The 16,449-nt window shown below is 41.9% G+C and overlaps 1 protein-coding gene across 1 annotated transcript in view; it reads right to left on the reverse strand.

The window, feature by feature from the left end:
* The window catches only part of SPOCK1 (SPARC (osteonectin), cwcv and kazal like domains proteoglycan 1), a 466,220-nt gene that overhangs the window by 270,400 nt on the left and 179,371 nt on the right, over nt 1–16,449 (reverse strand). The window contains exon 3 of the mRNA XM_084637722.1: nt 15,974–16,019. Coding sequence (XP_084493848.1) covers nt 15,974–16,019 — 46 coding nt within the window. The remainder of the gene's footprint in view (nt 1–15,973; nt 16,020–16,449) is intronic.

The raw sequence follows: 16,449 nt of genomic DNA on the forward strand, positions 1-16,449 counted from the left end.
CCAGCGTGACCTAGACAAATTGGAGGATTGGACCAAAAGAAATCCTGATGAGGTTCAACAAGGACACGTGCAGAGTCCTGCACATAGGAAGGAAGAATCCCATGCACTGCTACAGACTGGGGACCAACTGACTAAGCAGCAGTTCTGCAGAAAAGGACCTGGGGATTACAGTGGATGAGAAGATGGATATGAGTCAGCAGCGTGCCCTTGTTGCCAAGATGCCCAACGGCATATTGGGCTGTATTAGTAGGAGCACTGCCGGCAGACCGAGGGAAGTGATTATTCCCTTCTATTCGGCACTGGTCAGGCCACACCTGAAGTATTGTGTCCAGTTTTGGTCCCCCCACTACAGAAGGGATGTGGACAAATTGGAGAGAGTCTAGCGGAGGGCAACGAAAATGATCAGGGGGCTGGGGCACATGATTTATGAGGAGAGGCTGAGGGAACTGGGCTTATTTAGTCTGCAGAAGAGTGAGGGGGGGTCTGATAGCAGCCTTCAACTACCTGAAGGGGGGTTCCAAAGAGGATGGAGCTCGGCTGTTCTCAGTGGTGGCAGATGACAGAGCAAGAAGCAGTGGTCTCAAGTTGCAGTGGGGGAGGTCTACGTTGGATATTAGGAAACACTATTTCACTAGGAGGGTGGTGAAGCACTGGAATGTGTTACCCAGGGAGGTGGTGGAATCTCCATCCTTAGAGGTTTTTAAGGCCCGCTTGACAAAGCCCTGGCTGGGATGATTTAGTTGGTGTTGGTCCTGCTTTGAGCAGGGGATTTGACGGACTAGATGACCTCCTGAGGTCTCTTTCAACCATAATAGTCTATGATTCTATGAATTAAGACTTAAAAGGCTTGGTCCTTCAGAGCAAAGACACATATGTGCTTAGAGGCTACAATATATGTATTGATTTTTTTTTCAGTGTTTAAAAGTGCATCTCCATACATGCATGAAGGTGTCACATTAGAATAATTACACAAGTGTTTATTTATATTGCATTTTAAAAAAGCACTGAAATGTGCAATCAGTCCTCGGATTGTTTATCTGTGCATTCATTTATCATGGAGTTATGATTATCTGATGTTGAGAATCTGATGGAGGTAAAGTGAATTACCAGCTCAGCTCATAAATTAAGCTGCCCAGGGATAGCTTCAACTTACACTGTAGATTTTGTTCTGCTGTCTTGCTCCTTGGCAACAGAGAACACAAGTAAGTCCTTCACTGTGGACAGTACATCCTATCCTGAACCACTCATTCCCCTCGTATAACTGCCAAGGTGCTTGGGGATGGATGCCCAGTTCTCAGCGAGAGAAGGCAGTTTTCATATAAATTACAGAATAGAATAGTATTACTTATCAGCCTCACTTGGGTAAATTATAGCAAATCCTGAGGTAGGTTTCACTTAACTAGTAGCAGAATAGGGACACACATATCGGTGCTCTTCAAATTGATCTCCCTCCCATCCACACCCAAAACACAACGAATGGAAAGCCCACTCATTGAGTTGAATGACATTTTGAAAACAAGCTGCTGGGCAATGACTGATAGTAGGGAGATGTGTACCAAATGAGAGGCAAGATGCACTGCCATGCCATAACCAGAATGGGGAGAAAAATAAAATGGATCAGTGTAGGGATTGAACTTTACCTACCAAACGGACTTTATATGACACAGGGATATGATTATAACAGGAGCAAAGAGAACCCTGTTGATCAAGTGTCAGTGGGGAAAAAGTCAGAAAGTGCAAAGGGGGATTAGGTTATGCATATGTCGTCTTCTTGGCAGAATCTGGGAATCTGCACTATAGAACGTCCCTGCTCCGCAAGTATTTATGGTCACTCTTAATGCATTCTGAAAGGCTGCCTTCAATTTACGCTTTTAATTTTTGATTTGTGAGAACTGCAAAAGTTATTAACACACACACACAACAGGTAACATTTCTTTTCTGATGGACACAACACAATGTGATGTGAAAATATAATTTTTTTAAAACATGCCCTTATTACAAATTACTGCAATAATTTTTTTTAGATAATAACAATCCATCAATATCTACTATAAAATGACTGAGGGCTTCAAAGCTGGTAGCTAACTACCCAGATCAGAGAAATAACATGGGTTTACACAATGGTATTGGAACATACATTTATGAAATTCTGTTTTATTTGATGGAATAATAATAGAAGGAACAATAGCAATGATCCAGTTAGTGTTTTGGAGACCTGAACGTTTAGATTTCTGGTAGAAGGATGTTTAATTCATAAATATATGTGTAATATAGCACCCACAGATTTTTTTTTTTTACTAAGTTAGAAGAGAAAAGTTGTCTTAACCCTCACCTAATCCTTCAGACTAAGCAGAGAATAGGACCCCAACTCCACACGGCCCCCAACCCATTGAAGCAGATATAAGATCCAAATTCTCTGGGTGGCATATATTTCCAGTGACACCATATTAAAAAGTGAGCCGTTAGAAGCCAAAGGAGAAAAGGTAGTCAGGATGCAGTGCACCAAATTCAGCCAATCCCCTCTGAAGTCCATGCGATTGCATGACTAACTGACAGCATAATTTATCCCAAAATTCTGGACATCACTCCCATCAAACATGTTCCTGAATGGAAATTAGCACAGCTTGCAGCCAAAGTGATGTGCTAGGGGAGAAGCCTGTTTAGGACGTGCTGTAAACGGGAAACAGAGCATAGAATATTTCTACTGAAGTCATTGTTTCTATTTGTTTATTCTCCCATCCTTTGACTAGGAACCAATTTGTTTGGAGTACCTCCTTCAGCATCCTTCATATTCTTTCACCATGAAATGGAATGGTCTCCATTAATTAGAACACAGGGATTATATACAGTTACGAACTCTCAACTGGACAGAATATTATTCAAACATTGTGCAAATTACTTGTCTGATTGGCTAATGATCTCAAAACTCACCATATTACAGTAATTATCTATCCTTGTGGTATCTAAGCAGCATCATATCTAAACCTGAGACTCTGCCCTTGGTATGTCTGGCCTTAGATATGGTAGTTAAATCTTACCGTAAACAGAAGCATGCTCGGTTTAAGTAATATCCTGAGGTCAATAGTAGAGCAATTGAAGTCCAGAGCACCTACAGCAGGAGGCTCTAAAAGCACACCTGCAGGCGCTTTTATTAAATGTACTTCATTCTTTTAGATTTGGGGCATGTGTTATTTTTTCCCCCAGAAAATATTTGATTACACTATTTGAGATCCTATACATTGTACAGGACTGAAACCATCAGGAATCCAGAACTCTACATTCTTATGGAGCCCAAATTCTGTTTACACTGAAGTCAATAATGTTCCCTAAATCCTCAAGATCAGTCTCATATGTAGTATGCATTTCCCTTTAAAAGTGCATGAATGTTAGCTGCATATTCACTGAGATCAGCGATATTAAAAGAAAATCAGTAACATTACTGACAAAACTAACAAGAGCGCTTGCTCTCTCTGTGCCCTTCATCCTTCCAAAGTGCAGATAAAATTCTAGACAGAGCAGCCTATTGATCATCATCTAAATTTAAGAGCATTAGCCACAGTATCACCACAGAGAGGGAACCTGTCTTCATCACTTTTGATGTGATATTTCATTATAAAGTTGGTTGCAAAGCGATTTTAATATTACTCTAGTAACATATGAAGACAACTATATATATGTTTTCTCTCTCAGCCTATGGCATGTGAGCTACCATAGGTGCTCAGAATATATCTGATGTTGTTTATTTCCTCCGCAGTATTTTGGCTATTGTTCTCTGTTGATTCACTTGGCATGTTTTAAAACAGTGCTGATTTACTGATGATTTACACACACACAATACATACACATTTTTCCTATTAATAAACCTCTAAAAGTAATACAACAGTCAAAAACTAAATTGCAATATAAGTTATTCAATCAAAATCTGCCATGTGAGACAAAGTAATAGAAAACGCTTCTTATAAAACCAACATATTTATGTGCAGAGAGATAGGTACGGCACTGAACAACTCTTGAAAATGGATTTATTCAGGCTCCTTTGAAAGCGCATCTAAACCAGGGCTAACAGGAAATTGCAGGTTCAAAAATAATTGTAGGTTCCATGATTTTCAGCCTGCCTAACAATTCTATCATTTTATTGGAATGCTCATTAATTCTAGGCTACCTTCTTTTCTCCAGTGCTGCGGGAAGCCATATCTGGAGTTGGAATTCAGCACTCGGAAACTGGAAAGAAGCAGATACAATTCACTGCAGATGAAAAGGAGGCATATAGATGCAGACATGAGTCTAGCGAGCACATATTCACCTCTGTGGGGCTGCTGGACTGTGAAATACCCGGGCTATGCAGCACGAGAGGCTGCAGTCTACTCTGAAGAGGCATTCCCTCCTCAGAAGTGAGGGTATTTTGCCAGTTCAGTCTTCTACCACTGCACAGGGGGAGCTCTTGGGAACAATGAAGGGGGATGTGCCTGAAACCAGTAGTGTTACTCCAGTCTGCACAAGCATATCTGAGGTCAGAGGGCTGGATCCCTTTGATCCACACACAGAGGAAGACCTCTCCATGTGGATCACAGAAGGGAATCTTTGTGATAAAATCCACACTTCCCCTGCATCTCACAGAACCGTCTGTGGGCTTGTGAATCAAAGGCGTCAGGGAGAATGGGCACGCTGGGGTATGCACATAGTGACCCTGTGGCCCTATAAAGATTGAGGTGGAAGGATACAGGAAGTTCTAGGCCATATTCTTTTTCTATCAGGTGTCCCGAAGGTGAGTGGGTGGGGGGCAGAACCCCAGAACTGCTGCTGCCTGCAGGAGTCCTGACAGCATGATTTCACCAGAACTGCAAGTCCGGGTGTTGTATGAACAGAGCACCTGATTGGCAAAGGGGACTTAGGAGTGCTGCAGCCCAAAACCAGATTGCTACCACTCAAACAGCAGAGCCTCAGCATGTAACACTGGCTTCTCAGCATGCTCACTCCAGATTTCTTTCCTATGATTCTACCTGCCTGCTGCATTGCTTATTGCTAATGAAACACCAAGAGGAGAGTGGGGTTGGGGGGTAGAGGGGGGAGAAGGGATGGAATGGAGATATGAAGGCGCAAATTGGGGCAGAAAGCTTTATTGATCCTAAGGATGTATGGGGTTCAGGAGCTTTCCCCATGGCCTGTTCCTGCAGCAATGAAGGCACACCCAGGTTCCTAACAGAACAACTGGGTACAAATATCCATAAGGAAACCCACAGAAATTCTTTAGCCTTTTTGCTCCACAGAGGGATCCCCCTCACACACACACACACACACGCACGCACGCACAGGGGGCAATTGGGCCCTGCATGTGGCCCATGGTGCTGCTAATTATTTAAAACCACACCCAGGGCCCTGCAAAGGGGTGTAATCAACTCTCAAAGGTTGGTGAAGGAATCCACCTGGGCCAGAAATACCTTCTTCCAGGCTTCTCTCAGGACATTTGGGCGACAGGGGCATAGTTGCTGAGGAAGGAGAAGTGGTCTCAGAGGCAGTTTGAGATATAGGGGGAGAGGGGGAACCCAGACTGCTGGCTCTGGTTTTAGGGCCCAAGACAAAGGTTCCAATAGCAGGGTGCAAGGGAACTCTCCTCACCTACGAGTGGGGAAACTAACTACTGATGGTGCCAGCTGCCTCCTTTGTCTCAGGTCAGAAGAATGGGGCAGGATGGAAAATGTAGTTCAACTGGGCACCCCCTCAATCCACTGAAATTAACGAGAGCTTTGCCTGAGTAAAAAAATAGGTTTAAGACCCAACTTTTCTAACAGGAGAGAGAGCTGATAATTCTTTGAATTCTTAGACTCTTGCACCCACAGTTCTGGAAAACTCAGCATATCGCTAAGTATAAGCGGAGTTTTCCCACTTATCATGCCCTTCTACTGGCTTATTATTAGGAACAGTAATGATGATTCAATAGCCCCCAACATTTTGAATTCAAAGCCTATGTATTTTCAGTACAAAAAGTGCATCCCATCATTTCCATGGTTTCTATCCTTTGGGTGATGATGCCTTAAAAAATGCCATATGGCAAACACATTGTGCACAGTTTCAAATTGTTTCAACAACTTTAAGTCTATCAAAATCATTTGTCATTTGTGCATAGTACCAGAAATATTAATAACATCTGTTTGCCTATCTAGGAATTTAGCATAGCTATTAAGAATAGAAGTGGCTCTCAGCAGACATTATAAAGAAAGCTGCCTGGGATTTATTTTGTTTGTTTTTTATTTAACAGCTTTCACTCATAATATTGAATAAACTCTTAATGAGTTAATTTACTGGCATATGCAATTAGTTGTCCTTTATTATACACATTTAACTGATATACTGAAACCTTTGAAATGAAACTATTATGCTGTTTTCCTTTATATGCTCCCCCCTTACATGCAGCCTACTGGAAAAGCATGTTAAGCGAGATCTGTCAACTGCTTAAGAACTTTCCAATGACCTTGTCAAAAAGAAAGTCTTTGATTTATTTTTTTAAAAACCCTAACTAAACCTTCCCCTTACGCTCTCTTGCTTCCTACCATCTGCATCTCTGACGGAATCATGTTCAATAATAACGGCTACCAATCATTTTTAGGCTCCAGGCTCTCCATGTTTTTACAGTTCCAACAGCTTGTCACAGTCGGTAGCTCTCTGACCTTTGAACTGGCTTCCAGTAGGTTCATGACTAATACAAAAAACTGAGCTAAAAATGAATGCTGATCATTGAAGTACACTATTAGAGGATGCTGAACTGTCATAGAAGCCTTCCTTTAGATAGCATGTGAAGCAAAGCTACTTTGCATCCATCTCTAGGGTCTGTCTAGTAGGCGTTAAAGATGCTATGTCCATTTTCGTATAATATAATGAATTGTTCATTCATTGTTAGGGAAAGAAAACAGTTATTTTTTCCTGCATTACAAGCCATCAGAAGGCACACTGAAAAGATGACTACAAAAAATACATGAATCATCTTAACTAAGCCAATAACTTTCCAAAAAAGAGTAAAGTGCCCCGGCCCTCATTATAATATACAAACACACCCACAACCAGACAGTGGAGCTATGCTGCTTTACACAAGCTGAGAATTTGACTCAGTCTAATGTCTGTGTGTAAGCTGATGCTGCTCCATATGCCTTTGTAGGGCCAAGCCCGCAGAAGTACAGAACACCTGCAATTACCCCTAAACTCCTGCCCTACCCAAGTCTCAAATAGATTTCAAAGTCAGCCTTGTGTTCACCTCAAGATAAAGACACTGAAACTGCAACCTAGTTAAGAATCCTGTTGGTGATATACAAGCTAGCCAGTCTCAAAATGATAATGATGCCTAATGATGCAATTCAGCTCCTACTAAGTCTATGGCAAAACTCCCACTGACTACAGGGAGATCAGGCTGGGGTTCCTAATCAGGGAATCTGAACCCAAGAGTCTGAGAATTCTCCAGTCTCCCGCCCACCCCAAGGAATACAAAATAGCTTTTCTGACTCCAAAATTATCGTAGATTTGGTCTTGCCCAGGAGAGCAGAAGAACCTGTTAACGCTGGAATGCTAACATGAACTTCATGGAGTTTTATTTCATGGGGAAAGTCTAAAAGAAAGACTTTTTAATATAAATGCTACTGCTGTTACTAGCAGCCCTTAGAACTTTAAATCCTTCTCACCGTTCCCTTTCCCTTGTTTGGAACTTGCCAGACAACAAGACTGTGGTGGATTATGTGCACATGAAGAGAGAGCATATTCCTTTCTTTTCATCTCAACACTTACCCTTCAAATAATATTTTTATCTTTTACCAAGGTTTAATCTTGTCAATATCACAGTCTTACATTTTAAGTCAGCAATTTTACCTCTCTCCTTTCCTTATCTTCTGGGGAAATGACATATGAAAAGGCCTGTGTCTACAGATTCACTCACTGTACAGAGGATCATCTAGGCATTTTTAGCTTTAAAATTGAACTAAAGCTCCAACAGGTGAATGTCTCATCCCCAAGCCAAGGGGAGAAATTACAGCCTCTGACTGAATGTGCATGCAGTTGATCTAAGGCTAAGCAACTCCTTTCTAACTCAGGGAGGCAGCATTGCCTAGCTGATAGAGAACTAGACTGGGACTCAGGACACCCAGAGCCTAATCCTGGCTTGGCCATTGGCCTGCTGGCTGACCTTGGGCAAGTCACGTCACACCTCCCTGCCTCAGTTTCCCCAAATATAAAATGGGCATAATGATGCTTTCTTCCTTTGAAAGGTTCTGATTGAAAATAACTAGGTTTTATTATTAATCCTATTTGGGTTTTTCTATAAGAAACCCACATAAGATACTGTTCTTTATTTTGGTAGTTCTTTCTGGAAGAATTCTGCCAATGTAGAGTGGGCCAGTGAAAAACCTGTTGCACCATTTAATCACTCAAGATAAGGCTTACCTGGGACTAAAGAGGTGCATAGATCTCTGCACTAGGGTAAATTTCACCCTTGCAGTGCATGGTTCAGTTACTCCTCCTTCTAAAGATAGACCTTTGCATATTCTAGGAAGAGAGATTGTACCATGCAAGAGAAATTATCTCTTCCCTTGCTAAACAGACGGGAGCGTGTAACAGATCTGTGTTGTTTGTTTGAATCACTTCAAGGCATCTTGGTGTAATTTAAGATTCTCTCAGATCATTCATATTTTTGCCCACAGCCAGAAATCCAAGTAAACATTGTGCATCAGACACTTGTAGAGAAGACAGTTCAGAATTCTGCAATGCTTTACTAGGAGGTACAGAAGCACAGAGGTTCACAAGGGATTTAGGAGCACAAGTCCCATTCAAAGTTTTGTGCTTCTAAATCCCTTATGAGGTTTTTGAAAAACTCCCCCAAATACTCTTACTGGCTTTTATTACAGATACACAGCTTGATAAAAATCATCATCTGCCGCTTTCATTCCACACTGAAGTACCCTTTCCACATGGATATAGGAACTCCATAGAGAGAGCTGGCTGGAAAACAGGTTTCCCAACCAATGAGACTTTCTGACATTTCAGAAATTTTCCCATTTCACTTTGGGACAAAACAGAAACATCTGAAGTTTTTGAGACACACCCCAGAACAGCAAATGGCCTGGTTCATCAGGGCATTCCCCCGGGAGGTAGGAGAACGGAAGAATTCCCAGGTGAGTGCCATCATCACCAGGTTATTGGCTGTACTGGGGTCTCTCTCTCAAAAACTTCATGTCTCCGTTTTGTTCCAATACGGAAAGGGCAAGTTTTTGAAATCTCAGAAAAACTCAAGGCTCGGGAAATCTGTTTCTCTCTATGGAGTTCCTTCTTTATTCCTGGTGTGGAAAACAAATGGCAGCCAAAGCTCAAGTCTGAAACATACGTGTACAGTCTCATTCCCTGCATCCCTTGCTTTAGCATCTTGCTCATTCAGTCCATCCCTTCCATTCACCAATCTCTTCTCCTTCTTTCATCTCCACTGAGTCGTTCTTCCTCCTCATTCATTCTGTAACTCACATTCATGACTGTATCCACTCTAACTTTCCCTCTACTGACAGGTTTCAGAGTAACAGCCGTGTTAGTCTGTATTCGCAAAAAGAAAAGGAGTACTTGTGGCACCTTAGAGACTAACCAATTTATTTGAGCATGAGCTTTCGTGAGCTACAGCTCACTTCATCGGATGCATACCGTGGAAACTGCAGCAGACTTTATATATACACAGAGAATATGAAACAATACCTCCTCCCACCCCACTGTCCTGCTGGTAATAGCTTATCTAAAGTGATCATCAGGTGGGCCATTTCCAGCACAAATCCAGGTTTTCTCACCCTCCACCCCCCCCCACAAATTCACCCTCCTGCTGGTGATAGCCCATCCAAAGTGACAACTCTTTACACAATGTGCATGATAATCAAGTTGGGCTATTTCCTGCACAAATCCAGGTTCTCTCACATCCCCCCCACCCCCATACACACACAAACTCACTCTCCTGCTGGTAATAGCTCATCCAAAGAGTGGTCAGTTTGGATGAGCTATTACCAGCAGGAGAGTGAGTTTGTGTGTGTATGGGGGTGGGGGGATGTGAGAAAACCTGGATTTGTGCAGGAAATAGCCCAACTTGATTATCATGCACATTGTGTAAAGAGTTGTCACTTTGGATGGGCTATCACCACCAGGAGAGTGAATTTGTGTGGGGGGGTGGAGGGTGAGAAAACCTGGATTTGTGCTGGAAATGGCCCACCTGATGATCACTTTAGATAAGCTATTACCAGCAGGACAGTGGGGTGGGAGGAGGTATTGTTTCATATTCTCTGTGTATATATAAAGTCTGCTGCAGTTTCCACGGTATGCATCCGATGAAGTGAGCTGTAGCTCACAAAAGCTCATGCTCAAATAAATTGGTTAGTCTCTAAGGTGCCACAAGTACTCCTTTTCTTTTTCCCTCTACTGCACACATTCCTGACCTCATTGACACTTAAAGAGGAAGAGAGAGTGAAAAGAGAAACAAGGAGACTAGCAGCCCCAAGATTATCTGGGGGAAAAGAGATCAACCTGGAGGTCAGTAGCTCCCCAGCATGGCAGCAAGGTGTGTGGCTTCACAAACATATGGCTAAGGGAGAACCCTGACTTTCTCAAACGGACACCTCAGGGGCCAGATTCTGATCTCAGAAACTCTACTTTGAGTCTTAAAGTCAGTAGAGATGCCTTGGATTTAGAACCATGTAGCTGAGAACAGAGTTTTGCCCCCAAGCTTTCATGCAATGCACACACGCAATTTCTTGCCCGTGGAGTTTTTATGTTGGGCACATCCTGCATATCATTACATACCAGGAATACTGCACATCACTTTTACCTGTTGAGTTAATTGCTCTTTTCACCTTTGCTAATCAACTGGGCAAAACTGGTTACACAAATTAAAACAGGGCTCTAGGATCTGCACCAGCTTCCAGTGCATTTCCAGGTACAATTTAAGGTGATAGTTTGAACAATAAGCATTCTAGCTACCATCCATTGGCTTACTCACAGGGACACTGGAGGCAGATCTTTCTCAGTGAGGGGCCATTTTTGCCTTGGTTCATGAGAGCTGTACTTCTTTGACCATCAGGTCGAGGCTCATTTATTTTCCCAGGTATTTTTTGTGGGGGAGGCATGAATAGCTGGCTACATGACCAAGTATGTGTATTTACATATTGGGGATTGGTGAGAATTGGTTTTGTTCTTATAATATCTATACGGGCATCCAAAACACAGGATGGGTGTGTTTTTCAATAAATATGTTTAAATTGAAAGGCATGTGAATACTTCACCCCACTCTGACTATTGAAAGCCTAACTGAAATATGTTAGATAAAAATAAGGAGCCTATACCTATTTTCCTTTTCCGAGAGAGACCTTAATGACACTCGCAAAGATAACTTACAGGCAGTCTAAGCTGTATTGTATTTATTGACTCTGAATGCCTGTAAGTTGCTCATCATTTCGCTTGTCCTGTCCTTAGGAAAATAGAACATGTCTGTTAATTGCCTGAGAATCCATTTTCTTATATAACTTCCCAATTTATGAGGTCCTATTGCTGAATTGCTCAATCATTAATTTAAAGCATGGATACTAATTAGAAGTCAGAATAAAATAGCCACACTTGGGAGTCTTTGGAAAAGATGTGCAGAGTCACTCCAAAAGCCCTGCAAAGGGAACAATACAGTCACAGGAGGGAGCAGCGAGATTAGAAGTTTGAACGCAAACCAATTACAAACTCGAAGCAGGGAAAGTGACAATATAAATTCTAAGAACACAAGAAGATCAGCATCTCAGGAAATGCAAGATAATAAAAAGTTTCAAATAATGCTGATTAGGAACAGAGGCATGTGGAATATTTATTTAAAATCAAGTTATATGTAAATACAGAATTTAAAAGAAAACAAATTGATGGCCGATTTTTTTTTAATTTCCTTTTACAAATTGAGTTTACCTGTGTGTCCAACAATGTGTCTGCTCACACAAATACTGTTATTGCCTAGGAAATCACAATGATTACACATCCATCTGACTACTTATCCATCTAACTGGTCATTTGTAAGCAATGGGAGTTAAATTCACCTCTGCAGAGAGGGCCAGCACAAAGTTTACTCACCACTTAAATCCTACTTAAGTCCTCAAAATAGGGCTTAGCTGGTGTAATGAATTGTGCTGAATGTTCTCCACAGGGGTGAATTTCATCAGTATTGTGGTGACTGTGTATATATTTAGGCATTTCAAAAAAATGTGGTCCTAAGATTGCATCTGAAAAGCAAGAGATGATAAATTCTAGGACACACAAGTACCAGGAGAGAGAAATTTTAAAAGACATGCGATGATTCGGGAAGTTCTACAACTTAAGAGATAAGATACCCAGTAATGAATCAATACTAGTCAGAGAATCCTGCATCACATGGTCAGGAAAACCTGGCCTCTGGAACAGGTTAATGATTTGTCTTAGATTTCATAGCTGAAATACAGTGGCCCCGATTCTCCTATTACACAACAGTTGAAGATTTACATTACACTGTACACTGGAAAAGTGTGCGGCTGACAGAAAAGCAGAGATGCCCTCTATGCAGTAGACATCCGTACACACTACACACAGAACAGGTGATAGCTGGGTCCAGTTAAACATAAAAGGAAGTGTGTCTTTGGAAAACTTAGTTGCCCCATTTGTTTCCCCAGAAAAAGCATATTTTAAAAAGGCCCAAGAACATAATGAAAAGCAACTCCAAGTAGCTTCACCCTATGCCCTTTTGAGATATAGGAGTGATTAGCGTCTCAGTGCCGAAGGCTTTTATATAATGGCATGTCAGCAACATGCTGCCTTTCTGAATATGAGGTGCAGTGGATACATAAATGATTACCAAGATAAAATGGAACCTTCTGATCTTAAGTATACAGTGATGGCCTATTATCAATTTGCTTTACTTTCATGAATGCCTTTTAGACAAACGGATTGTTACAGTTTCTTTGTTTCCACTGCCCTTTACTGAACTGACACCAACCGTCAAGCACAGAACACCTAAAAATATCATGGCTTTTAGTGTGTCCACTGACATTCTGCTGTGATCTCCAGAACAAATGTCTTCCACTACCAGGCCTACTCCCTGAAGAGTGCATTTCTGTCTCCAAATGTCAACGTGTCGTCATCTGTGAGAACATTCCTTAGGTCATTGCTACTCCACATACCCATCTAGCAAGACATACAGGTTTCTTTTCCTGTTGCTTCTAGTTTATCATGCTGGCCATGTTACACAGAAAACTTGTGCTTCTTTTTTCTTATCTCAGGACACATGCCCTGTGCACTGGGCTCCTTAGATCGCTGACCTGCTTGCTTAATGTTACCAGGTTTCTCTGGACAGGGACCAGGGTCGGCTGCGCAGTATCTTCTGTGACCGGCCTTTCTGATTCCGATTGCCCATATCTAGTGCTGCTGTGCACTAGTTGGCTCCTTCAATCCTTGCTGAATGCTGACCTATTTCAGTGCATAGCAGGGAGAAAAGTCTTATGTAGGTCACATCCTTCCTTTTCAGAACATTTTCTTTACCCCTGCAAGCTTCCTTACACTCAAGAAGACAATTGGGTTTTAAACAATCCTTGTAGTGCCAGTATGATTCAGTTGCTAATACTCACCTTTGGGTTATGGGTCACGTTTTCAAGCCCAAACCAAGACATTTTTTGCACATAATCATTGTTGAAAGCTGCAGCGCAGAGTACTAAGGGATGGTGAATTGGTAGAGGTTCCTTTGGTCAAGTAAGACACTATACTAGATCCGGTTGGGCAAGTAAATATTTTGATACTTAACTCGTTTTTCACTGTATCCGATATTACATATTGAAATATGAGATGTGAATAAAATTTGGCAGGAAACAAATTCCATTTCTTCAGCTTGCATGTTGTATTAATGTTGCTTTCTCCTGGTAAGCTGAATGTGAACAACGTGTTTTCTCAAGTGAACACAAGAATTCAGTCATCCTAAGGTCTCCTTGTTTGTGCTTTTGTATTATTGCACCATATCTATTTTCTCTCATTTGGCTACTATTTTAGGGCTTGTCTACTTGTGGAAATTTAGTGGCATAATTATACCAGGATGCCTTCCTATGTGGAAAACACTTATTCCAGAATAGAAGTATGCACCTGGGGAGTTACACCAGCATTGCTCTAGCGGTGTCTGTGACAATTTGGGGGTTCTGTCTGTATTATTTCTGAATTGTGGACAATTTTATGAAACTGTATTGGATATGGATCCACCATGAATTAGCAGGGCTGTGTCAAGCCCCGATCAGGCCAAAGACAATAGGGGGCAATTAGCACTCCATGTCATCTATTCAAAGTACAATACCTTGGGACAATGGCTTTGATGTAGCTGGGAGAGGACACCTCCTCCCTTTATCTGAAGGGAGGGAAATTTGCGTGCCATGGAAAAGTACCAAAAGACTGAACAAAAGAAGGTGTCTATAAAGGGACTCACCGGGAGGGGCGTTTGGGAGGGAGCCATCTTGCACCAGATTAAGATGTGGAGGTTGCTGCAGAGGTGATACAGGCAAAGGGGTCGAGGACCCTCCCCTGCATGAGCTACGGAACACGGATGATCTTCCAAAGTAAGGGTGAGCTAGTGAGGGTCATTAAGTTTAGGATGTTTTATTGTTCTGTACAAAATGTACTCTCACATGCTTTTTCATGATTAAATAGGAGCATAAAGATGTTACTGGGCAACACGTGTGTTTTGACTACTTCACAACTACTGAGTGCCTCTGGGACACTGAAACTGCAAACCAGAAGCTTCACACCTGTTGGGTGCAGTTCTGGGAGAGGGAAGCATTTAAATATGGGGGAGTCTGAAGGGTAAGTGTTGCACCCAGAGGGGCTAGGCAGATGAACAGTGGGTTACAACTCTTGGAATGGGGGGCAGATAGAAAGTGTGCATCCTGAGAATGTGCCTAGGGACGCCAAGATTGGGGCAGTGGCTGGATGCCATTCAGGCTCCAGGAGCTTGAAACACCATAGAAATCCAGAGCACAGAGGCTGGAATTCCCCTCACAGTAGTCCCAGTGAGGGGCCAGAAAAGGGCACTCACCAGGATCTGTGACCATGTTATTACACTGATATCAATATGCTGCTACATTTCCCCAATTAGCCAGGTCTACACTACGGAGTTAGGTACACTACACTAACTACATCATTGCTCCCACCGATGCAAGTCCCGCACTATACCGACCAAATAACTCCACCTCCATGAGAGGTGTAGCACTTAGGTCGATGTACTTAGGGCGACAGCATCTGTACAGACAATGCGGTACTTGCATCATCTGTCAGTTCTGCACCTTGTCTGGTGCGGAGAGCCTGGCCTCTCAGCTAGCTGGGGGTTCCATAGGGAGCTGAAAGCCAGGTTGGTGCACGTGCTCCTGGTGAAGACATGCACCACTGACAAAAGGAGGTTGACTTAACTGTGTAGTGTAGACAAGGCCTTAGACAAACACTCAGATGGTGGGAATATTGCCATGACTTAACTGACTGAGGCAAAGAAAGTGCAAATTGTTTTAGGAGTCATAGCTAGTACCAGCAGACATACAACAGCGTCTTCGCTTGGGAACCAATTCTGCAGTCCATTCTCAGACTTAAAATGCCACTGAACGCAAGTAAGGGGCACGTGAGTGTTAGACAATAAAAACAATGTAAGTTGCAAAAATACCCATTTAACTCAGTTTTCAACAACTGTTAATGTATGTTAAGTAACTCATGTTAGATACAGTGTATCTTTCTAAGTATACACATTACCACCACATGCAAACAGGAATGGAAGAGCACTGAAAAAACACAGTTGTAAAATACAAGGCTAAGTCAAACCCTCAGATTTAAGGTATCCCAAACTTTGAATAAATTTGGAGTTGGATCAAATTTTGCGGCACAGCCCACCTCTGACCGAAAGAAAGAGAGAAAAAGAGAGGTATGTGTGTACATCATGAAATATTTTTACCTTGATCAAATGGTTTGTTTGGGTTCCAGTTTCTGAAATAATCATCCTAAATGGGGGGGGAAAAATAGGAAATTTAGAGAAAATGTAAGCAGTCTTTTTGTACAATTTTACAAACAATACCTGCCTTCTCACTGCTCTCTGAAAATAAAATAAAAATTAAACAGATAAAACCATGAGCACAGTACATCATAAGATACAGACTGAACACCATTTGGTAAATTAAAATTAAGAAAAACTTACAGGATTCAGCATTTCACTTCAATGCCCTCTGCCAAAATTGTTTTTGCAAGTCTGGATTTTCATCAAATAACTTCTGTAATCTCCAGATCATTTCCTAGCATCTTACAATGACGTGACAACTTGTGGCAATAATGGAGATAGTATGTTGTTTGAAGAATGCAGTATGTGCCAAATCAGGCTACTCCCATTACCATACACCAGTGTAAATCCAGAATAATTCCACTGATCTTAGTGCA

The sequence above is a fragment of the Lepidochelys olivacea genome, assembly GCF_965140295.1.
Source record: "Lepidochelys olivacea isolate rLepOli2 genome assembly, chromosome: 8".
Lineage (NCBI taxonomy): Eukaryota > Metazoa > Chordata > Testudines > Cheloniidae > Lepidochelys > Lepidochelys olivacea.